At 41.6% G+C, this 19,763-nt stretch overlaps 1 protein-coding gene across 2 annotated transcripts in view; it reads left to right on the top strand.

Moving 5' to 3' along the window:
* LOC311266480 (phospholipid phosphatase-related protein type 4-like) overlaps positions 1-19,763 on the top strand; it is a 160,855-nt gene that overhangs the window by 121,545 nt on the left and 19,547 nt on the right. For both annotated transcript variants that reach the window (XM_084368855.1, XM_084368854.1), the window contains exons 5-6: positions 9,831-9,888; positions 10,128-10,301. In XM_084368855.1, the coding sequence (XP_084224981.1) occupies positions 9,831-9,888; positions 10,128-10,301 (232 nt within the window). The remainder of the gene's footprint in view (positions 1-9,830; positions 9,889-10,127; positions 10,302-19,763) is intronic.

Here is a 19,763-nt window from a genome sequence, read left to right as displayed (position 1 = left end):
AATGACACAAAGAATGTTTTTTGATCTTTAATTCATTGCCGAGTTGCCCATGCCTTCACTAACGGCCCATTCTGATAGTTGACCAGGAAGCAGGCCACATTGAACAATTCATCAATGTTCCCGCATATAGACAGTGGTATGGCCTTGTCGAACAGTTTGTTCTCTTTCACTCTCCTTATGCACCTCTCCACATGCACTCTCAGACGTGCAATCGACTGTGTCTGTCTGACATCCTCTCGACTCATTTGTTGTTTGTTGCTGAGAAAGGCAGGCCAGTACACCTTACAAGGAGCAAGGTTGTCCACAACAAACCCTTTGTCCACCATGATCGCCATACCTGGCTTCAGCAGCTTCACAATCCCAGACAGCTTGAAGATCTCGCGATCACTCATAGAGCCTGCATACAGTCCAGACACAAAGGTGAAAGCACCGTGGGGTGCCATGCCAATCATGGCCTTGAATGTAGTGTGGGATTTGTATGTAGAGAAAACCTCACTCTGAAGGAGCAGAGAGGATGGCGTCTGACAGAATATCTCTGTACAATCAAGGACCACCTGTGTGTCAGGAAAAGCTGCAAACTTAGGTGGCAGGTGAGCTCTCACCATCTCTGGAGGAATCCAGAGGCGCTTGCATCCAGCAGGCAGTACAAGGAAATGAGTCCATGTGGAGATGATCCGACTTGCAGTAGTGCGGTGAATGCTGAACCTCTCTGCAAGGTCCCTGAGAGGAAAACCCACTGACAGGTACATCAGGAACAGCAGAAACTCGTCAATGGGTCTCAGTTTCTGTTGAGATAGAAAAACAAAAGCATCTGTTTAGTTACCTTGACATTGACATTGTTATTACAAAGTATAAATCACAAAATAATACCAATATCAGCTGGTTGGCTTTTACTTTTTAGTTAGATGTAGTTAACTCCTCAAACCAACAGGGGCAATTACGAAGTAAAACAGTTTGTATCATTAGTAACATTAGGCCTACAACTCTTAGGGAGTCATTCCCTAATTAGGGGTACATGTCATGTCCATAGACTGTATTTATCAATTTAATTATTTATTCACTTCAAGTAATGATCAATTTTACATCAGGGCACATTTCTCTTTTATTTAATACAAAAAGTCAACAGATCCCACCATTTATTTAGCAACAAATGCATATACTAAACTCGAATTTGTTGTTCTTTTGCTGTCCGATTTGCTAAATGTTAGGTTTTGCCCTCTACTTCTCCTCTTCAATATTTTATCAATATTATGGTGTGCACATAGAGTAGATTAATTCATTGTCAACTGTGTTATCAACTTGCTCACGTGAACTTGCATTAGATGTTATATTTACAAATATGCAGATTAAGTGTATAAAAACACAAGTTGATCAAAGTCATATGGTGACAGGTCTGAGGTCTGCAGTGAGCACAAGGCCCTAAAATGGCTGAAATGTCAACTTGTTGACCACATTTGTTACCTACCGTTGTTGGGTGATGGACTGTGCTGATGTTGGCAGAAGCTGTCTTCGCGCTGGTTATGCGCACCATCTTGTGGATCACAGCAGGTTCAATTAATCTCCAAAATGCCATGAAACTCCTGTAGGACGCAAATCTGGTATAAAAGCGCACATCCTCATCTGATGCAGACAGGCGCTCTATCCCAAAACGGTGGCGAAGATGGAGGTCTTCCAACTGCTGTTGTAGCTCCCTAATCTGGCGACGTAGGGCTTCGTTCTCGTCGGCCAAATTACTCGCCCTCGCTCCTGTTTGAGGGACTACACAGTAATCATGATCTGGCGCCATTTCCGTCTCCATCTCCGAGTCCGAGTCTGACTCTGGGGCGGGACTCTCGGCCCGCGGACGCCGTTCCCAGATGCTCGGTCTGGGCGCAGGTAGTTTGTACCCATTCCAAGAAAAGTAAACTGGTACGGCTCCCTTCTTCAGCCTTCTCAGCCCCCCGGCAGTCACATTAAAATCAGTCTGCTTAAAATGCCGACTACAGACCCGGGTGTTTTTGGTCGGGTTGAAGTCATCTCTCCGGATCTTCTGCATCCACTCAGCCCGTACCGCCCCGTCAACGGGGAATGCATGAAAGCTGACTTCTTTGTTGTAACGTGACGAAACGGTACATAACGGCACACAACAATGAAGTGCTGAGGCTCCAACCCTCTGAAAGGCAAGTCGCCTCTCCTGAATCCTAAAAACACTCATTGTTTAAAATGATCTCTGGTAATGTAACTCAGTCGCTGTTCTCTCTCGCTCTCGCCGTCTCCCGCTCTCGCTGTCAAATCACCGGAAGTTTTGACCGGAAGTACTGGACGTTTTGACCGGAAGTACTGGCCCACACACTCAAGTTCGAAGGTCAGCGGTCGCCATATTGTGCACGGAGCGAATTAGCACCGGGAGCTAGCGCTCCGACATTAGCTCGTATGCTAACAGTTAGCTCGCGTCGCCATTAGCATTAGCGATTTAGCATTTAGCATTTCAAACCGGTTGCTCACCGATGCGTTTCTCCTCCCGAGCGGCTCCTCCAACTGCGCTCACACAGGTCCAGGTCGGCCGGGGGATTTCTCCAACAGTTTTCTCTGAGTTTTATCCACGTTTCTTATTGTTTCACTGTCCAAAAGTGTGTGTGTATCATGACTCGAGTTCAATGCTTGCTCTCTCTCTCCTAGCACCTTCAGAGGAAGTGAACTTGCTCCGATCGGGTCAATGGGCGGGAGCTTCTCTTCTGATTGGATGAAAGACCGTCTCCAACCCAGCACTTTCAGATTAAAAATCTATATAACTTATTTTGTTACAGTTCTATTTCTCTTTTTAAGTGAATATCTGTTTTTAATCATTAACAAAACATTATATTTAATGAATAGATTTTTCCACTATGAATTTCACTGTTTTTAATTCAATTATGTCTCTTTTTAATATACAATGAACTATTTTAATACAGATTTTTAACCTGGGTTACATGTAGGCAATAAGCTTTCCTCTGATCACTGATTTAGCAGCGTCCCACAAAACACTTGGCAATACTTCCCCATTATAGTTGTTATCCATGTAGTATCCTTTTGTACATAGTTCTTACATGTGTTATCATTTAAGATACTTTTATTAAGTCGCCAAAACGTGTTTTTCTTTTTATTGTCTAGGTGCAGGGTTAGATAAACAGGCGAATGGTCAGAGACATCTCGAATCCCTATACTGCATTCCCTGAGTCTGTGCCTGTCTGAGTTATATTTTAAAAAAATAGTCAATTCTTGAGTGCACTCTGTGACTTGCTGAATAAAATGTGTACTGTCTATCTGTTGGGTGGAGCTCCCTCCATACATCAATCATCCCGAGCTCTGTCAACATATTCTTAATTACTCTAGCGTTGGGAGCAGGTCTCTTTAATGTGTTAGAGGAGTCTATCTTACACTGTAGCTGGATATTCCAGTCTCCTCCACATATTAAAACCCCAGTGGCTTCAGAAGCAATCAAATTAAAAATGTCTCTGATACAGGAATTATCCTGGCCAGGTGTGTACACATTAACTAGTGTAACTTCTTTCTGTTCAAGGAACCCCTTAACAAATACATACTAACCTTCTTTGTCACAGAGTTCAGAAACCACTTCGAAATTCACTCTATTAGGAATCAGTATTGCTACCCCTCTTTTTCTCCCTTTCTTATTACATGAGTAAAATGTATTTCTAAAACCATATTTTTTTTACTTTTCATGTTCAATTTGGTTAAGATGGGTCTCCTGCCAGAATATAACATGCAGTTTCTCCCTTTTCATCTTTGCAATAACCTTGCCCCTCTTAATCGGATTGTGTAAGCCTTTTACATTAAGGGTAACTACCCTATATTCCTGACATTGCATTTAATCCCAGTGAACACAGGTAGGTGAATGACGTGTTATTGGTGACCAAACTTGAACTGTTTTTGAACTATAAAACAAACCTGAAATATTGGAAGATAAAACAAGCCAATAAATTAAAAAACTCAGGTAGACCTCCATTTTGAAGTAGAACAACACTTCTTAAAGTCGGGGGAGTAGTCTAGTGAACCACCAGAGCCCCCCTTCAGTGCAACCTGTAATATCCCTGCTCCAAGGGTATATTCGTGCACTAAGTTCGTCAAGATCCAATCTCTTTCCCATAAATGTCGGTCAACTATATTCATTCTATGGGCTAAGGGCGATCCCACACAGTACTAAATCAAAAGTTTAGCCCCACATGAAATTAAGAGCTGGTAGTTGTGTATTAAATGAAAATGAGAAATGGAGAGAAAAAACAAAACAAAAACAAATGGGGCTCAGTCTTAATCGAGAGGGGGGAGTCAGCCACAAGAAAACAACAGGTGACATATAGTTTTTGCTCCCAGACACTGTAAGCATATACAGTACACCTCCATCCCCCAGTCCCAGTGTCACTAACGTTTTTAACTAGACTGTAGCTCTCAGTCGAGTCTCTTCTCCTACAATGCAATATTGTTAAACAGTCTGTTACCGAATTTAAAATTCTTATTTGAAGTCATCTAAATTTAATAATATGTCAGATTGTGCAGCATAGTGTCATCTGTTAGTCGTGGGTAAACCTGCTGATTTTCTCTATGTGTCATGTTGGGAGTGCACCAGTAAAAAGCAAAACATTGTGAGGAGTTTAAAAACTTCACAATGAGGACTCTCGGTGTGGTGGATCGATTAGGCTGTGTGTGGCCGGGCAGCCTGTGCGCTCTTTCAAAGAAAAGTGTTGTCAGGAATGTAGCAGGTCCCAGTGCTTCAGGTCGCCACTTCTCCAGGAAAGCAACCGCATCATTCCCTTCCATTTTCTCCGGCACTTTAACTAGTCGCAGGTTGGATTGGCGAGAGCATTTTTTGAGCTCGTCAAGTTTGTTCATGAGGAGAGTCACTTGTTTAACTAGCGCATCACACTTACCTTTCTCTGAGTTAACTGTGTCCTCCACGTTGCTAATGCACACTTCTGCTTCATCCATGCGTGCCGAGAAGTCCTTCACATCCCTCTTAATGTCTTGAATTGCTTTCAAGACCACATCAATCTTTGTGACAAAGTCATTTCTGATCCCATCTAGTTTCTGAATAACATCCATGTTATGGGCCATTCCCGTATCCACGTCCTCTGCTTGAAGCACAGGGCTAGCATCGCCTGTTGAGTTAGCTAGGCTGTTAGCATCTGAAACGGCATCCTCCTCAGTCAGAGAAGAGTTTGCTTTAAGCTTGTTTTGTACTTTCTTCGTCTGCATATTGTCGCTGGTATACTGTAATAAGTCGCCACCAACGTTAAGTATCACTGTTAGTGAGGTTTAAGGATAATTTACAGGATATTACTTAGATATTGCCAGGAGATCACAAAAAGACGTCTGCCTAGTCCAGCGCCATAACCACGCCCCTCGTGTACGTTTTCTGATAGAAACTATAGGCTATTTTAGTGCTCTCTCCATACACATAGATGCATGATGAGGCTGGGTTGAAAGAGTTGCAGATGACAGTGGAGGACAGAGGGAGAGAGGAGAGCAGCTCTCATTGGCTGTAGCTCGTTCCTGGCTCCCCGATCCGGCTACCACTCAGCCTGTTAGATGCCCCGAGCTCCTGGATCGCAGGAGCTTCTCTAAACGCCCGACTGGTGACCTGTTCTATTCAAAGTGTGAAATGAAATTGTCTGGAGGATAGTAGGCATCCACAGGATACATGCTGAGCTCCTCAAAAATCTCGGGAGAAATTTCTATTAAAGGATAACTACCGTTTTTTACAACCTGGACCTTATTTCTAGCAAAATATATGGTCATTTACTCACCCAGATAACTTTGGTGTCCTTTGGCGTCGTTCGGACGAAATTAGATCCAGTGTAGCGCCGATATATCCATATAATGCAAGTGACGGGGCATCGACACACAGCCTCTATATAACACATTATCTGCCACGAAACTAGTTCATTTCACCAATATTTTGTTACGATATGCTAGTGCTATTCCCCTCTGAGTCCGGGCTCATCTGTTATCAACATCCGGGGTCAAACTAGCAGTAGCAGCTACAGGTAAACAAGCCGGGCTGTCGCGGGTGAGCGCGCAGCTCAGAGACGACATCTTCCAGGTCAGAGGTAGTAGGTCAACCTACAGACCCCGGATGTTGACAATAGACGAGCCCGGACTCAGAGGGGAATAGCACTAGCATATCGTTACAAAATATTGGTGAAATGAACTAGTTTCGTGGCAGATAATGTGTTATATAGAGGCTGTGTGTCGATGCCCCGTCACTCGCATTATATGGATATATCGGCGCTACACTGGATCTAATTTCGTCCGAACGACGCCAAATGACACCAAAGTTATCTGGGTGAGTAAATGATCATATATTTTGCTAGAAATAAGGTCCAGGTTGTAAAAAACGGTAGTTATCCTTTAAGTCTCAAATTTATGTCCTCTCCATAATTATAAGTATTACTTTGCCATGTAAATGGTATTATGAGGGGGAGCTCTATTTCTGCAAATGTAAACAGATTGCAGTTCTTTTCTCTCAATATTTGCTGTTTGCAGTTGTGACATTATTGTGCACATATCATTAATATGACTGACTAAATGTTACCTATTTAATCATTTCGTTATTGCGATACAAGTTACTGTACTCGTAGCCTAACTAAACCTATCCTTGTCTTCCAAAGTAACTTGTCTGTGTGTCCTGCATTTTACAACACAGGATTGCACAACAAATTGCAAGTTGTAGTCCCTTTATGCTATAAAAACTATTTTTATGGTGTGTTGAGGATGGGAGGATCAGGGGTCTCACAGTCAGAGGAAAGAAGCTGCTCTGTAGACTGGTAGTACACCAGCGTATGCTTGATGTGAGTGAGGCTGGGTGATTGTAGTTTCTGATGATGGAGTTGTATTGTTGCAACTCTGTTGTGTTGCATGACGGACCCCCAAAAATGCACATTTTATAAGACACGATTTGAGCTCTTTGAGATCTGAACGGATGTAATGGTGATATGCTTGAGAGGACCATTGGCCCATGATTTGTATTAAGTGTTCTGGGATGCCATTGCGGGCCAAGGTAGTGGCTGCGATTCTGAAGGAATGTCCACAATAAGGGACAGGAGAGATGCCAGACAAGGAGAGAACATGGAGGAAGTGTCAGAGGAACCAGAAATGAGTAACCACCTGTCCATCTCAGAAATGAAGAGAGGATCTTCCAAGGTTATACTCTGAGATTTCCAGAACTGCAGGTAGTCATAGGTCATGAAAGAGTTCAGTAATGATTGGACGTTAAAGAAGAAGACAGGAGTGGGGGGACCAGATTGGTTGTTTTTTCTTCGTTTTGAGTATTAGACCATGGTGTCATCTGGGAAAAAAGCCTCGTCTGAGGTTCGAGCAATGTTAGGGTTGCTTTATCTGGAGTGGATGGTACAGACACAGACTGACAGCAGGTCTGCGGTAATTGGAAGGCAGCGAGGATTTTGGGCTGGTGTGTAAGGCCACTGAGGAGTGAGGATATCTGAGGATGACTGTGAACTGGGCCTAGGCTGCCAGTCATGAGTTTGGGAAATAAGCTAACACCACCGAGGTAGACTTTAATAGTATGGGTTTTAATTGCCCATAGCTGAATGGGCGTAGATGATGAAGCAAGTCATGGTGACAAGATTGAACAATAGAAAGGTAATGTTGTGCTGGTCATGGAAGTAGCGAAAGCCGTTCCAGAGGTTTTAGAGCAGCGTTTACAGATTGAATGTCAGAGCTGAATATGGAAGAAATGGTGTCAGTGTCTCCAAGAGGGGCCAAGCCTCTGAACTGCTGGAAAGAAGCAAGAAAGAGAGTCAGCGATGGCATTAAGATTATCTGGAACGTGAGCTGCGCTGAGACTAGAAGGCAAGGTTAGCCAGGTCAGACGTCGCATGACTGGCATGATTGATGAACGTTGGAGCAACCTTTGTTGATTATGTCAACGATTGCAAGGTTATCTGAGTATATGAGGACAAATTAATGGCACCTCCAAGAGAAGAACAGTTTGTCCAAGGTGAAGACTAGACTCTTGAAACAAGAAATGAGAAATTCACTTCTTGTTGTTGCAATGTTAACGATATAATATGAAACGTTTCTGCATTAAAGTACCTCAAAACAACTTGTTATATATTATGTGGATTTTTGTGCTTACACTACCCCAAATGTTTCTAACATTTGGTTGCCTGTTGCCATCACTTTCGGGAAAACATCAGATGATACATCAGAGAGTAAAAACGATGGCAAATGACACTAAAAATAACATGAATAAAACTTTGATACATTAGCTTGTCCGTAAACATTTCTGTCTGACTCACCAAGATAGATTTTCATCAGTAATGGTGGTGATTAACAATTAAGACTCCAACTTCTCATGTATTTTGCTTTGTTTTGATTGCCAGGGTTAGGGTTAGCAGCAAGAATGACATACTGTGTGTTTAAGGCTAAACTGGAAAGCCAAGTAGAAATACCACCAAATGGAGGTTTTCAGTCTACCATCCTTTGCAAATGTGCACCAAGGGATTAAACATGCACACAGACCTGTGACATATAGCTGTAATATTATAATAACATTTGCAAAAGGAAATTCTGCATCTGTTTGCTGCTATTTGTGTCAAAAATCTCACGTCACAACACAGTGACATGATAAACATATTTTTTAATTCAGTGTGACTTAAAATCCCTGAGGATGTCATTATGGCCCATGTCCATTGTGAGTCAACACCCGTTAATCAGTTAAGAAATCGAAGACAGACGATGCTACAGAACTTACTTTAGAATAATCCTGTTTTTTAGTTTATGTGTAGTTGTCTGTACACCCATGGATACATTGCCAACAGGAACTACTAAGACCTGATTCGGCTTACTTTCAGTGGAACACTGACAGTGTCCTCTGTTCATCCATATGGTGATTGTCGTGTGTTGAAAACCTTTGGAGGTGGACAGTTGCCTCGGTTGTTCCGTCATTTTGTACCACAGTGTATTGTATTGCACTGTACAGATACCTAATTAACTGGTTACTGTATGAGTTTCATTACTACTGTTTGTTGTGGTAGTTCTCTCAAAAAAGCCCATATTGAAATGTATAATCTGCTATTAATTCATGCCTTATTATCATTAATAATTCGATCAATGCATTTATTTATTTAAAAGGAACCCCATTAGCTGAATGCCCTTGGCACCAGCTGGTCTTCCTGGGGTGTAAATAGGATGTACTGGCTGTACATCCTATTTACAATGAACATTGTAACATTGTGTTACATTGTATTCATCATGATTGTGGTACATCAAAATATTATTACAGAATTTACTTCAAACATTCATTCTAGCATCCAAATCTAACTCTTCTTACCCAGTGACTGAAAGCATCAGTCACAGAATCCCCTCGGGGATCTCTGGACTAGTTAGGTTTCATAGGAACAAGGACAGACACTACATGACCAACACTGGACTGTGCACCAGCTGCTGAGTAATGCATTCTTATATGGTATTTGAATGAGGATTATTAGATTGATGTACAGTATACAGCGGGGGAATGAATTACTGTCTGTTTTAAGGCATCAGATTTTAGACAAGGTAACATGACTTGTTCTTCTTCTCACAGAGATCCTGTGGTGTCCGCCTCCCTGTCTGCTTCATATACTGCATTGATTAAACACCTGCCAGAGAATCTACCACCAGATACACACACACATACACACACACACACTAATCCAAGTTTCTTTGAAAGTCACCCACAAAAAGGACAATGTTGAATATTCATCAACAACAAGCTGATGAATATTCAACATTGTCCTTTTGGTCTGAACATGATAGTTAGCACAAAGAACACTCAGTCTTTCTTTCTGTCTTTACAGGAAGTCTTTCCCCTCCCAGCATGCAACTCTGGCTGCCTTTGCTGCTGTCTACATCTCAGTAAGTGGATGATGTACACACTCACATGTTGAATGAGACTTGTAGCTGAAGATGTCACCTAAAATCTTGCCACAGAAACTAAAGTTGTTGGCAGTTGTAGTTGTAGACAGTTAAATACTAAAACAAAAAGAATAGAATCACATGTGTGAATTGATTCTGTTATTACTTATCTGGGCTGACTACCACAGGTGAGGGATTATCTGTTTTTATATTGGCTCATGTGACATTGTGTGTTTCAGATGTACTTCAACACAGTGCTGACAGACTCGGCCAAGCTGCTGAAACCTCTCCTGGTCTTCTCTTTTGTCATGCTGGCCATCCTGGCTGGGTTAACCAGGATCATTCAGTTCAGAAACCATCCTGTTGACGTCTACTGTGGATGGTTACTGGGAGCTGCCATCGCCATTTATCTGGTAACATAGTCAACCAGTCACAAGCATTTTCCTATTCTTGAAAGTTTCTTGTGTAGCTTGTAATGTCATGCTGAGGAAACAGAGGAATATCCAATTGTGAACTAGAGTGGCACTCAGTAGAGTGCATACCTTCACCAGGGCCCAACAGTCCTTTAATTAAATGAAGTCTAATCCAGTATCAAAGTGGTTAGCCCTGTACCACTGGACATTTAAAGCAGCCATAACTGATTAACTAGAATTTAAAGTCAGCAGATCTTAGATCTGCATCAAACTGTACTCACTCACAGACACCAGCAACCTGATGTCTTTCATCAACATCCAGGTGTTATTACCTTAGACAAGAATAAAAAATCTTGCAAAGTTAAAGAAAGTGAGAAAAAACTCCTGGATCTGTCCCTTTATCACCAAATTGAAATCATCATGCCATGAAAAGTTGTTATTTCAGAGTCACACAGGGGCTTGAACACTCTTGTAGCTCGGGTAAAACCTGTCTGCTTCTGTCTAAGTTTTTTTATTGTGGCAAAGATATAGAAGTAGACATTTTTGTTAATGTTTCTGGATAACCATCTTAGCTTCCCAACCCTCAGGCACATTGCAGTACATTTCACCTCAATATTCATTGAACATAAAATCTGTGGGTTTCGCTACAGTTTTATGTCTTATTTTATGGCTGTCCATAATAACAGGTGTACAGGTGTACAGGTGTAGTGTTCAACACAAGGAAATGCACTACTTTATGGATACACCGCTAACACAAGAGAGAAGCAAATTTTCTTTGTTCTTATATGTGCAATGAGCATTATCGAGACAAAAACAGGACCAACAATGGTGAAAGATAAGTGAGGAGTTTGACCCGTCAAGTCAGTGTTTCCCACAGGATTTCGTGAGAATATGGTAGGCAGGACTTGGACCCTCTTGGAGGGTCTGAGAGCATGCATCCCTGAAGAACATTTTGCACATTTTGAAACTAACTGCATGAATCTGGTGCACGAGATAAGAGGCTATATGATAATTAACATGAACATTAATAAGAAACTGTAGAAAATATAAACTGTAGAAAATGATGAAATATTATGCTAAGCTTTGGCTCTGCAGCCTGGTGATTAGTCCAGTCCTCACAATTATCTAAACTATACAGCTATACACAATGTCAGCTGAAGCCCATTGTCAATAGTGAATATAAATCCATTGCTTTCCATCGTACTATAGTCCAGAGTTGGAACTAAATCTTGACTGAGAGACCAGATAATCATGTCTTGTTTTAAAGGTATGTGAGAACTACCCTCACATCTATATCAGGTTCACATCAGGTTGCTGCTGGAAAACACAAGTTTCGATTGTGCACACACAGATGAACCGTTGTTCTCGTGTGACCCATTATCTTGCTGAGCTGCAGTTCATAAACACAGCTGCCTGCCGTATATGCGTGTATCAAACCTAAGACATAACGTGATGTGTTTCAGTGTCACGTTTTTAAGGCAGTGCTGGAAGTGGATGACAAATAAAACACAGACTGATGAAATGACACACTGGAGCGGCTTTATGCCAGCGCTGCTTGGTTCACTGTGAACAAACAAAGGTGGTGTGAAGGCGAGCCTTCGTGGTGGTGAAAATGTAGAATCTCTGTGTGAAAAGGGCTAATGAGAGAGAGAGAGAGAGAGAGAGAGAGAGAGAGAGAAGGGGGGCTTGAATGACTTAGTGTGAAAGACGATGCAAAACGTTAGAGCTCTTCATTGCTATTATGAGAAATGAAAAATATTTTGGGATCATTAAGAAACAGGAGAAAGAGGAAGCAGGAGAAGTTAGACTTGAGTGGCCTGCCACAGTCGAGGTACTTAATGGGGAACACTTGGAGTGAGAAGAAGTATGTTCATTTCAGGTTACACAGCTAGCATGCTACTAGTGTTAACTAAATATGTCAAACTCACTTGGCTTCTTTTTTTTTTTTTTTTAATATTATGCTAACTGTGGCACACTGCACAGAGGCATTCGGCTAGGATAGAAAAGTTTTAGTTGTTCAAGCTCATGCTGTCACAACTGAACAAGGACTTGAACCCAAATGCACGACTCAGGAGGCAAAGTTAAAAAATAAACACATCTTTTATTATTTAAAGTGCAACAGAAAATCACTCACAAGGAGGAAAAAAGTCACTATTAAAGTACAACAGAAAATCACTCACAAGGAGGAAAAGTCACTAAGACAGCTAATAAACAGGAAATCTACTAACAAAACCAAAGGCTTGACAAAGTAGCAAATAAAAGTACAAAACCTGACAAGACGGGCATGGAACAAAGGCTGACAATTCTTGACGCAATGATGGTATGGCGCTGGTTCACTGGCACAAAGACAAGACGAACTGGCAACAGACAAAGGGAGACGCAGACCATATATACACAGGGTAATGGGGAACAGGTGGAAACAATCAGGGCAGGGAAGACAATCAGACAATCAGACTAGAATAGTAGAATTTCAAAATAAAACAGGAAACCACAAGACAACATTGACACAAGACATTTAAACACCGCCAGCTTTCTTGGCCATGACACATGCCAGCTGTAATAGAAGAAGAGTGGAAGGCTTAAGATTGGTCCATTTTGTCATTGACTGCGTTGTGATATTTTGCTTCAAAAGTCAAAAATGTACAATAAATAACCCAAACAGATGCTTCAAGTGTGATGAATGAAAAGGTATGTGTGTTAAAGAAAGTTAGTCTGTTATTTTCTATAATGGCACACTCATCTTACTCTCAAATGATGGCCACATACCAGCATGAGAAAACAGAAAGGCTAGAGTATGTTTAACTATGAACCATTTGTTTGTAGTCAGTTTAACTCATAATCTCAGCAGTGATACTGTGTCTTCAGCTGCTACAGTTCTCTATAGTGTACATTTACCTTGCATGGATGAGGCAGACAACCTACTGGCAGATGATATGTACTATACAGTGTGGTACATGTGGTTCAGTATAACATTCAGTACAGTCTAAAGGGCTGAAAGAAGACATGGACGTTCAATTCTCCAAACTGGTGGATATTCGCACAGAATACCTCCCACACACCATCACCCTCCAGCCCACAGACACTCGTATAGACATGTCCAGCACACACACACAGAGATGAGCAGGAAGGCAGACACACCAACACAGTCCTCTTCAACTGCCTACACTTTGGTTGTTCTGCCTTCTCTCACAGGAAGAAATGTCGGCTACAGATGTGCGGTTGTGCTCTGAAACATCAACTCTCCATCACATGATTCTGTTGTGCTCACATCACACGAGGCACCATAATGTAGTGCTTCATGCAAGAGTTTTGGGTTAAATTTGGCTATCAATAATAATTAATGATTATCAGGGATAATTATTAATTCTGATTACTAATAAGATCCAATTTACATTAGATCACCTTGGGGCACCACCCTTGAAGAAGGGAAAATATAGCCAATTCACCAAATCAGTCTCAGGAAAGGTACTAAACTGTTTGTAACTCTGATTAATAATTAACTTAATAACTACAACCAATATTACCATAACAGCTAGTAATGGTCGAAGGATTTTGGAGCTCTTGACAGAGTAGAGGTTGGCAACATTCGTTCTTGTACAATATTAAATAGACAACATGTGGGTTAAAAAGTATTTTATTCAACACAAAGATGAAAACACACTAACTAACATGTACTATATACAGGTGTGTGTATGTGTATGTGTGTGTGTGTGTGAGTGTGTCTGGCAGAACAAAGAAACAATGGTGGTCACTGATATCACATGTGGGTGTGATATGCTCCAGGCTTAAGGACTGTGTGTGTGTGTGTGTGTGTGTGTGTGTGTGTGTGTGTGTGACGTGATGCCAGGTTATAGAAGATGGTTGGTTGCATGCAAAGACCCTGAGTCTGTGTGAAGCATCATTTGACTAACGTCGTATAAGCCATCTAGGAAAGCAAACTACCAATAACCTGACCTGAGATCACAATAACACTCAAACAGTGGACACACATAAATTGAACACATATGCATTACATCAACCAGAGTTTAAAGTCCTGTGCTTAGCCGTGCTATGCTATGCTATCTAAGCCCAGTTCAACGTTACCAGTCTTTGAAGAAAAGGTGCTGGTGGTTGCAGGAGAACGTTGGGATTCCAATGTTGAATGCTGTTCTTGCTGTGCAAGGACTGATGAAAGTCGGCAGAGGAGGAAACGGTTCGCTCCGTTCCTTTGCAGGGATAGCAGCTCAGTGCTAACTTGCTTGGTGTTCCTTAGATTGTGAAGTTAGCTGGCAAGCTTTGCGTCGCAGCTGCAGGTGCTAACTGATCAGGAATACTGGCAGGACCTGGTGCCTCTGCAGTGAGGAGAAGTTCTTTGGGCCTTGGGGGGGGGGGAGATGGAGAGGAGCCCTTGAGGATAAGAAGTTGGAGGAGAAGAGAGGCTTGAGGAGAAGAGAGAGAACAAAGGAAGGCGCTGGAGTTTTGACTCTCTGATCAGAGGGGGGTCTGTCACCCTGACCAATATTAGCTCAAAGCTGAATTTTGCACCTAGGTGTGAAGAAAGGGGAATTCTGGGACACTGAGTTCAGTTCAGAGTCCATTTTGAAATCCGCAATGAATGACTTCATCTGTGGGTCCCAACAATTCACAATCACCAGTTACTTAACACAGTTTAAACTAGGTACATCTCACCAGCCTTATTTCAATGAAAATAGAGAATGTTTGACCTGGGAAATGATCCCTGTCAAACCCTGAAGTTACAAGATTTTTATCATCCCTTTATGTAGTTTGTAGAGAGGATGATCACTCAGATTTGTTCTCAAGGCAATCATTTTTCACAGTACATGCCTCATTGGGCTATTTTAAGGCTCTTTGTTTGGAATTGTATCATCAATCATCAGAGAAGATATGAAAAGAAAACTAGATATATTGCGGCAGATTGTCGGCACAAACTTGTTTCTGTGCTGCAGTGCATCAGTACTGGACTTATATACTTACTTTCTTCTCTGTGAGTAAAGAAGTTGTTGTTTTTGCAGTTACACTGTTCCAATAGCATGTTTAAAACTACATGTAAATCTTATAATGTTGGTTGTGTTTCTGCTCTGGCTGTGATGAGGTAGGGAAGAGTGAGGAGGGAATTGGTAAGACAATTGAAATTATGTAGATGTGCCAAAGGCAGAATGGTCTTTCTCATATTATGTTACTAGCTGTGAAATAAACACAGTAGAAGTATAAAATCTACTTGAAATAATGAAGTAATGTACAGGTGCATGTTAAAACATAGTCAAATATTTGGACAAGTAGAGAATAATTATTAGCTAACATTTAATATTGTATATAATGCTAGCTAAGATTTGACAATGTATATAATGTTGTTAGCTAATATTTAATATTGTATATAATGCTAGCTAATATTTAATATTGTATATAATGCTAGCTAACCTTTTAATATTTTATATAATGCTAACTAAGATTTGATATTTTATATAATGTTGTTGCTAACATTTAATATTGTATATAATGCTAGCCAACATTAAGTATTGCATATCATATTATTTAACATACAATATATGATGTATATGATTTTAGCTTCTTACATTTTTATATTGTATATGTTGGTTACCATTAGCCTCCTTTAACCCCGATACGTTCCTGGTAATACCAGGCCAAGTAAGGCTGTAGCAACAAAGTAAGTAAGGGTGTATTTTATCTTGTATTAATTCAGCTTTTTATTTTTAAAAGGAAGAATGTGCTAGTACATTACAGTTGATCTACTTAATTCTAATTAGCACCAGTCCATCATACACAGTATAATTATTGTCATTTGAGAATCCAGACTTCAAAATGCCAGGCACATTGTGGATGATGACACACAAGTACAATCATGCTGTAATTTTGAAAATGGGTTAACCAAAACCAGTCTGCTTATATAGGGTGTTCAATTAACACATAGACTGCTTCAGTCCCAATTAACACGTAGACTGCTTCAGTCCCTACCATGATTCCTGAGGGAGGCTATAATCAAAACCCTATATTTCAGGGAAATTACCTATCGTGTTTTTAACTACTTTCCAGCTCATTACATTACTAATAAGCTCTACAGAAGAAGAAGAATCTTCACACATTGTGTCGACATATAATAAACTACCAAATTATTTAATTATTATAAAATCCTGCTAAATAGAAACCCCTTCACTTGAACTCAATGATGTCATTGATGACATCACCAACCCCATATATCCCAGGAAATGCGTGCAGCCCTCCCTTTTCCTGCATGGTGGCTCTAAACAAAGGAACAAACAAATGTAAGTATGAACAAAGCAACAAACAATTAACAGTATTCAAACTTGCAACACAATAAAAATAAATTAAACTAACTTATGGCTATGTGTTTACTTTAACTTACTCGTGTGCTTTGATGTAGACTGTAACATAATGCTACTGCAGACAAACCCGGGATAGGGTTAGGCTTAGCCCCTCTGTTGGTTTGCTGGTTGGGACAACGGAGCCGAATTTCATGCTGTATGAGATGTGTTCAACCTGGCTTGGTGTCAAAGATCTCCATAGGCATGATGACCATTAGCTTCTCCTGCTGGCCTGCTGCCAAATGACTCAGGTCAGGGACTGACTGCATTTCATTTGCAGAAGGAAAAAACTGCTCTAGTGGTTCCTCTTTTTTAGTCACAGCCTGAGCCCACAACTGTAGCGATGATGTAGGTCTGTCCAGCCATTCCTTTAACAAGTTAACATGACATACCTGATGCTTCCTGCGGCGATCTGGCATGACCAGTTCATAGTTAACGGGACCTACTTTTCTGTTGATCGCATAGGGCCCATGCTACAAGCCCACTCTCTGATGTTGGAAGAAGAAGCAGAACTTTCTGGCCCTCTTGGAAGAACCTCCTGATTTTGATGCAGCTGAGCACTGACCAGATGAGTGTTGGCCAGCTCCTGGAACTGTTCAAGCTTGTCTGTCATCTTCAATACATAAGAGAGGGTCCCTCCCAAGCCCCCTTAAAGGATAAGTACCGTTTTTTACAACCTGGACCTTATTTCTGGCAAAAGATATGGTCATTTACTCACCCAGATAACTTTGGTGTCATTCGGCGTCGTTCGGACGAAATTAGATCCAGTGTAGCGGCGATATATCCATATAATGGGAGTAACGGGGCAGCGACACACAGCCTCTATATAACACATTATCTGCCACGAAACTAGTTCATTTCATCAATATTTTGTTATGAAATGCTAGCGCTATTAGCCTCTGAGTCCGGGCTCGTCTATTGTCAACATCCGGGGTCTGTAGGCTGATCTACTACCTCTGACCTGGAAGATGTCGTCTCTGAGCATATCGTAACAAAATATTGATGAAATTAACTAGTTTCGTGGCAGATAATGTGTTATATAGAGGCTGTGTGTCGCTGCCCCGTCTCTCCCATTATATGGATATATCGCCGCTACACTGGATCTAATTTCGTCCGAACGACGCCGAATGACACCAAAGTTATCTGGGTGAGTAAATGACCATATCTTTTGCCAGAAATAAGGTCCAGGTTGTAAAAAACGGTACTTATCCTTTAAGAACATCCAGTGGTCCTCGTACTGCATGACCATAAAGGAGTTGCAATGGAGAAAATCCCGTTGATGCTTGAGGCACCTCTCTGTATACAAAAAGCAGAAAGGGAAGCCATTGATCCCAGCCCACCCCTGAGACTTCGTCAAACTTTTGAGGCACTCAAAACGACACTCAATATGAGGGTTTTGTTGAAGCGTTCCACCAGGCCGTTGTGGGTGATAGGGGCTGGTTTTGATTCCTCTGCTTCCTAGCAATTTGTATGCATCTTTCAAGAAGTTTGAGGTGAAGTTGGAACTCTGGTCCGTGATGATCTCTTTTGGGATCCCAACCCTCGAACCCATGTACCAGTCAGTTTACAATCCGGCGAGACTTAATCTTTCATATGGGAAATGCCTCAGGAAATCTTGTAGCATAGTCACACACTACCTAAATATACCTGTGACCTGCACTGCTCCTCTCCAGTTGGCCCGCAATGTCCATGGTGATGCAGGAGAAAGGAGTGTCTATCACTGGCATGGTGATAAGTGGAGCTCTGTCACTCTTTCTACCGGGAGCTTACAGCTGACAAGCTATCAGCCTCAAGCTCTCAGTAACAACCAACTGGTCTCCCACCTTGCTGCGACGATAGAGTTGCTCACCCTTTAAGAGAAAGGCCTCTCTGACCCTGTCTGTGACCTCAGTTGAGTTAGGGACACACTTTGAAAATAGGGCTGCTAGAGAGGGGTCCTGTCTTTTAAGCTTGGCAATGTCCTTTGTAATTACCATTACCTCATCACATTGTGGCTCTGGTACTGGCTTAACAATCCTATTAGTTCCTCTCACTTTGTCCTGTCTCTTCTGAGCTCTGCTCTTCCTTGCAAAGCCCTGTCTAGATCCCTCAACATCAGGACCTTCGCTGTCTACAAAAGGTAATTCACTCCAACCTAGACTCGGCTCAGAGTGGTGTCCGCTGCGGTCAGACTTGGTAACTGCCATCTCCCTAGGAAGATATTCCTCTCTGATGACAGAGTGGGTGCTACCTGAATCTATGAGGGCAACGTAAGGGTTTCCCCCTATAAAAATGCAAGTGGTGTGCTCTCGTTTGCTAGGGGGTGCTAACATTTCATCTTCCTCGTGATGACCCTCAACGGACTCTGGTCCAAAGATGACCTGTTCAACCACATGAGTGACAAGATAAGGGACCTCTGTGCTTAAATTATCTAGCTCAGCTACTGGTCGTATTAGGGGGGCCTTGCATTCAATTCCTGACAGTATACCCCTTCCAATCCACTGTCTTACCAAATGATGGAGAGGGTGGACTTGGTCTGAGAGCGGGGGAGCTTTTAATTTGGCGACGAGCAGTGAGGAAGGCTTCTGTCAACTCTGCAGCTTGTTTTGATGTGGATGGATTTGCTCCTTTGTTTTTTATTTTGGCACCCTAGTCATACAGGTCTTTTAGGCATGTTTGGACCTCTTTGGGGCTCTCCTCTTCCTCTGCTGAAGTGGTGCGGAACCTTAATCGGTATGTCTCTCTGCTTATCTCAAGTTTGTCCAAAATTGCACTCTTCACCTTTGCATAGTCCATGGTATCTTCGAAGTTCATACCCCATTACATCTCAGTAGCAAATATTACACTTTTATCCCACTACATTTATTTTAAAACTTTATTTAGTTTAGTTTAGTTAGCATTAGCCCAATGGGTTACTTTACTTACTTTTTTATTTATATTTTATCAATAATTAAAATTTCTAGCTAGGTTGTATTATTTCCGGTTAAGCCAGCCAGCAGTATATACAGTTATATAATTAGTTCATCCTTTACCTGCTGCAGCCTGAAAGTTCTGAACACATTAATGTATCAATAGTTATAATTCGAGAGTCACATGACCGTCGCGAGGGATGTAGATGTAGATGCTTCTCAGAACCCCCCAA

The sequence above is a fragment of the Pagrus pagrus genome (assembly GCF_965226575.1).
Source record: "Pagrus pagrus genome assembly, chromosome: 12".
NCBI classification, from domain to species: Eukaryota; Metazoa; Chordata; class Actinopteri; order Spariformes; family Sparidae; genus Pagrus; species Pagrus pagrus.
The sequence above is the reverse complement of the archived record's forward strand: the minus strand, read 5'-3'. Positions and strand labels throughout refer to the sequence as shown.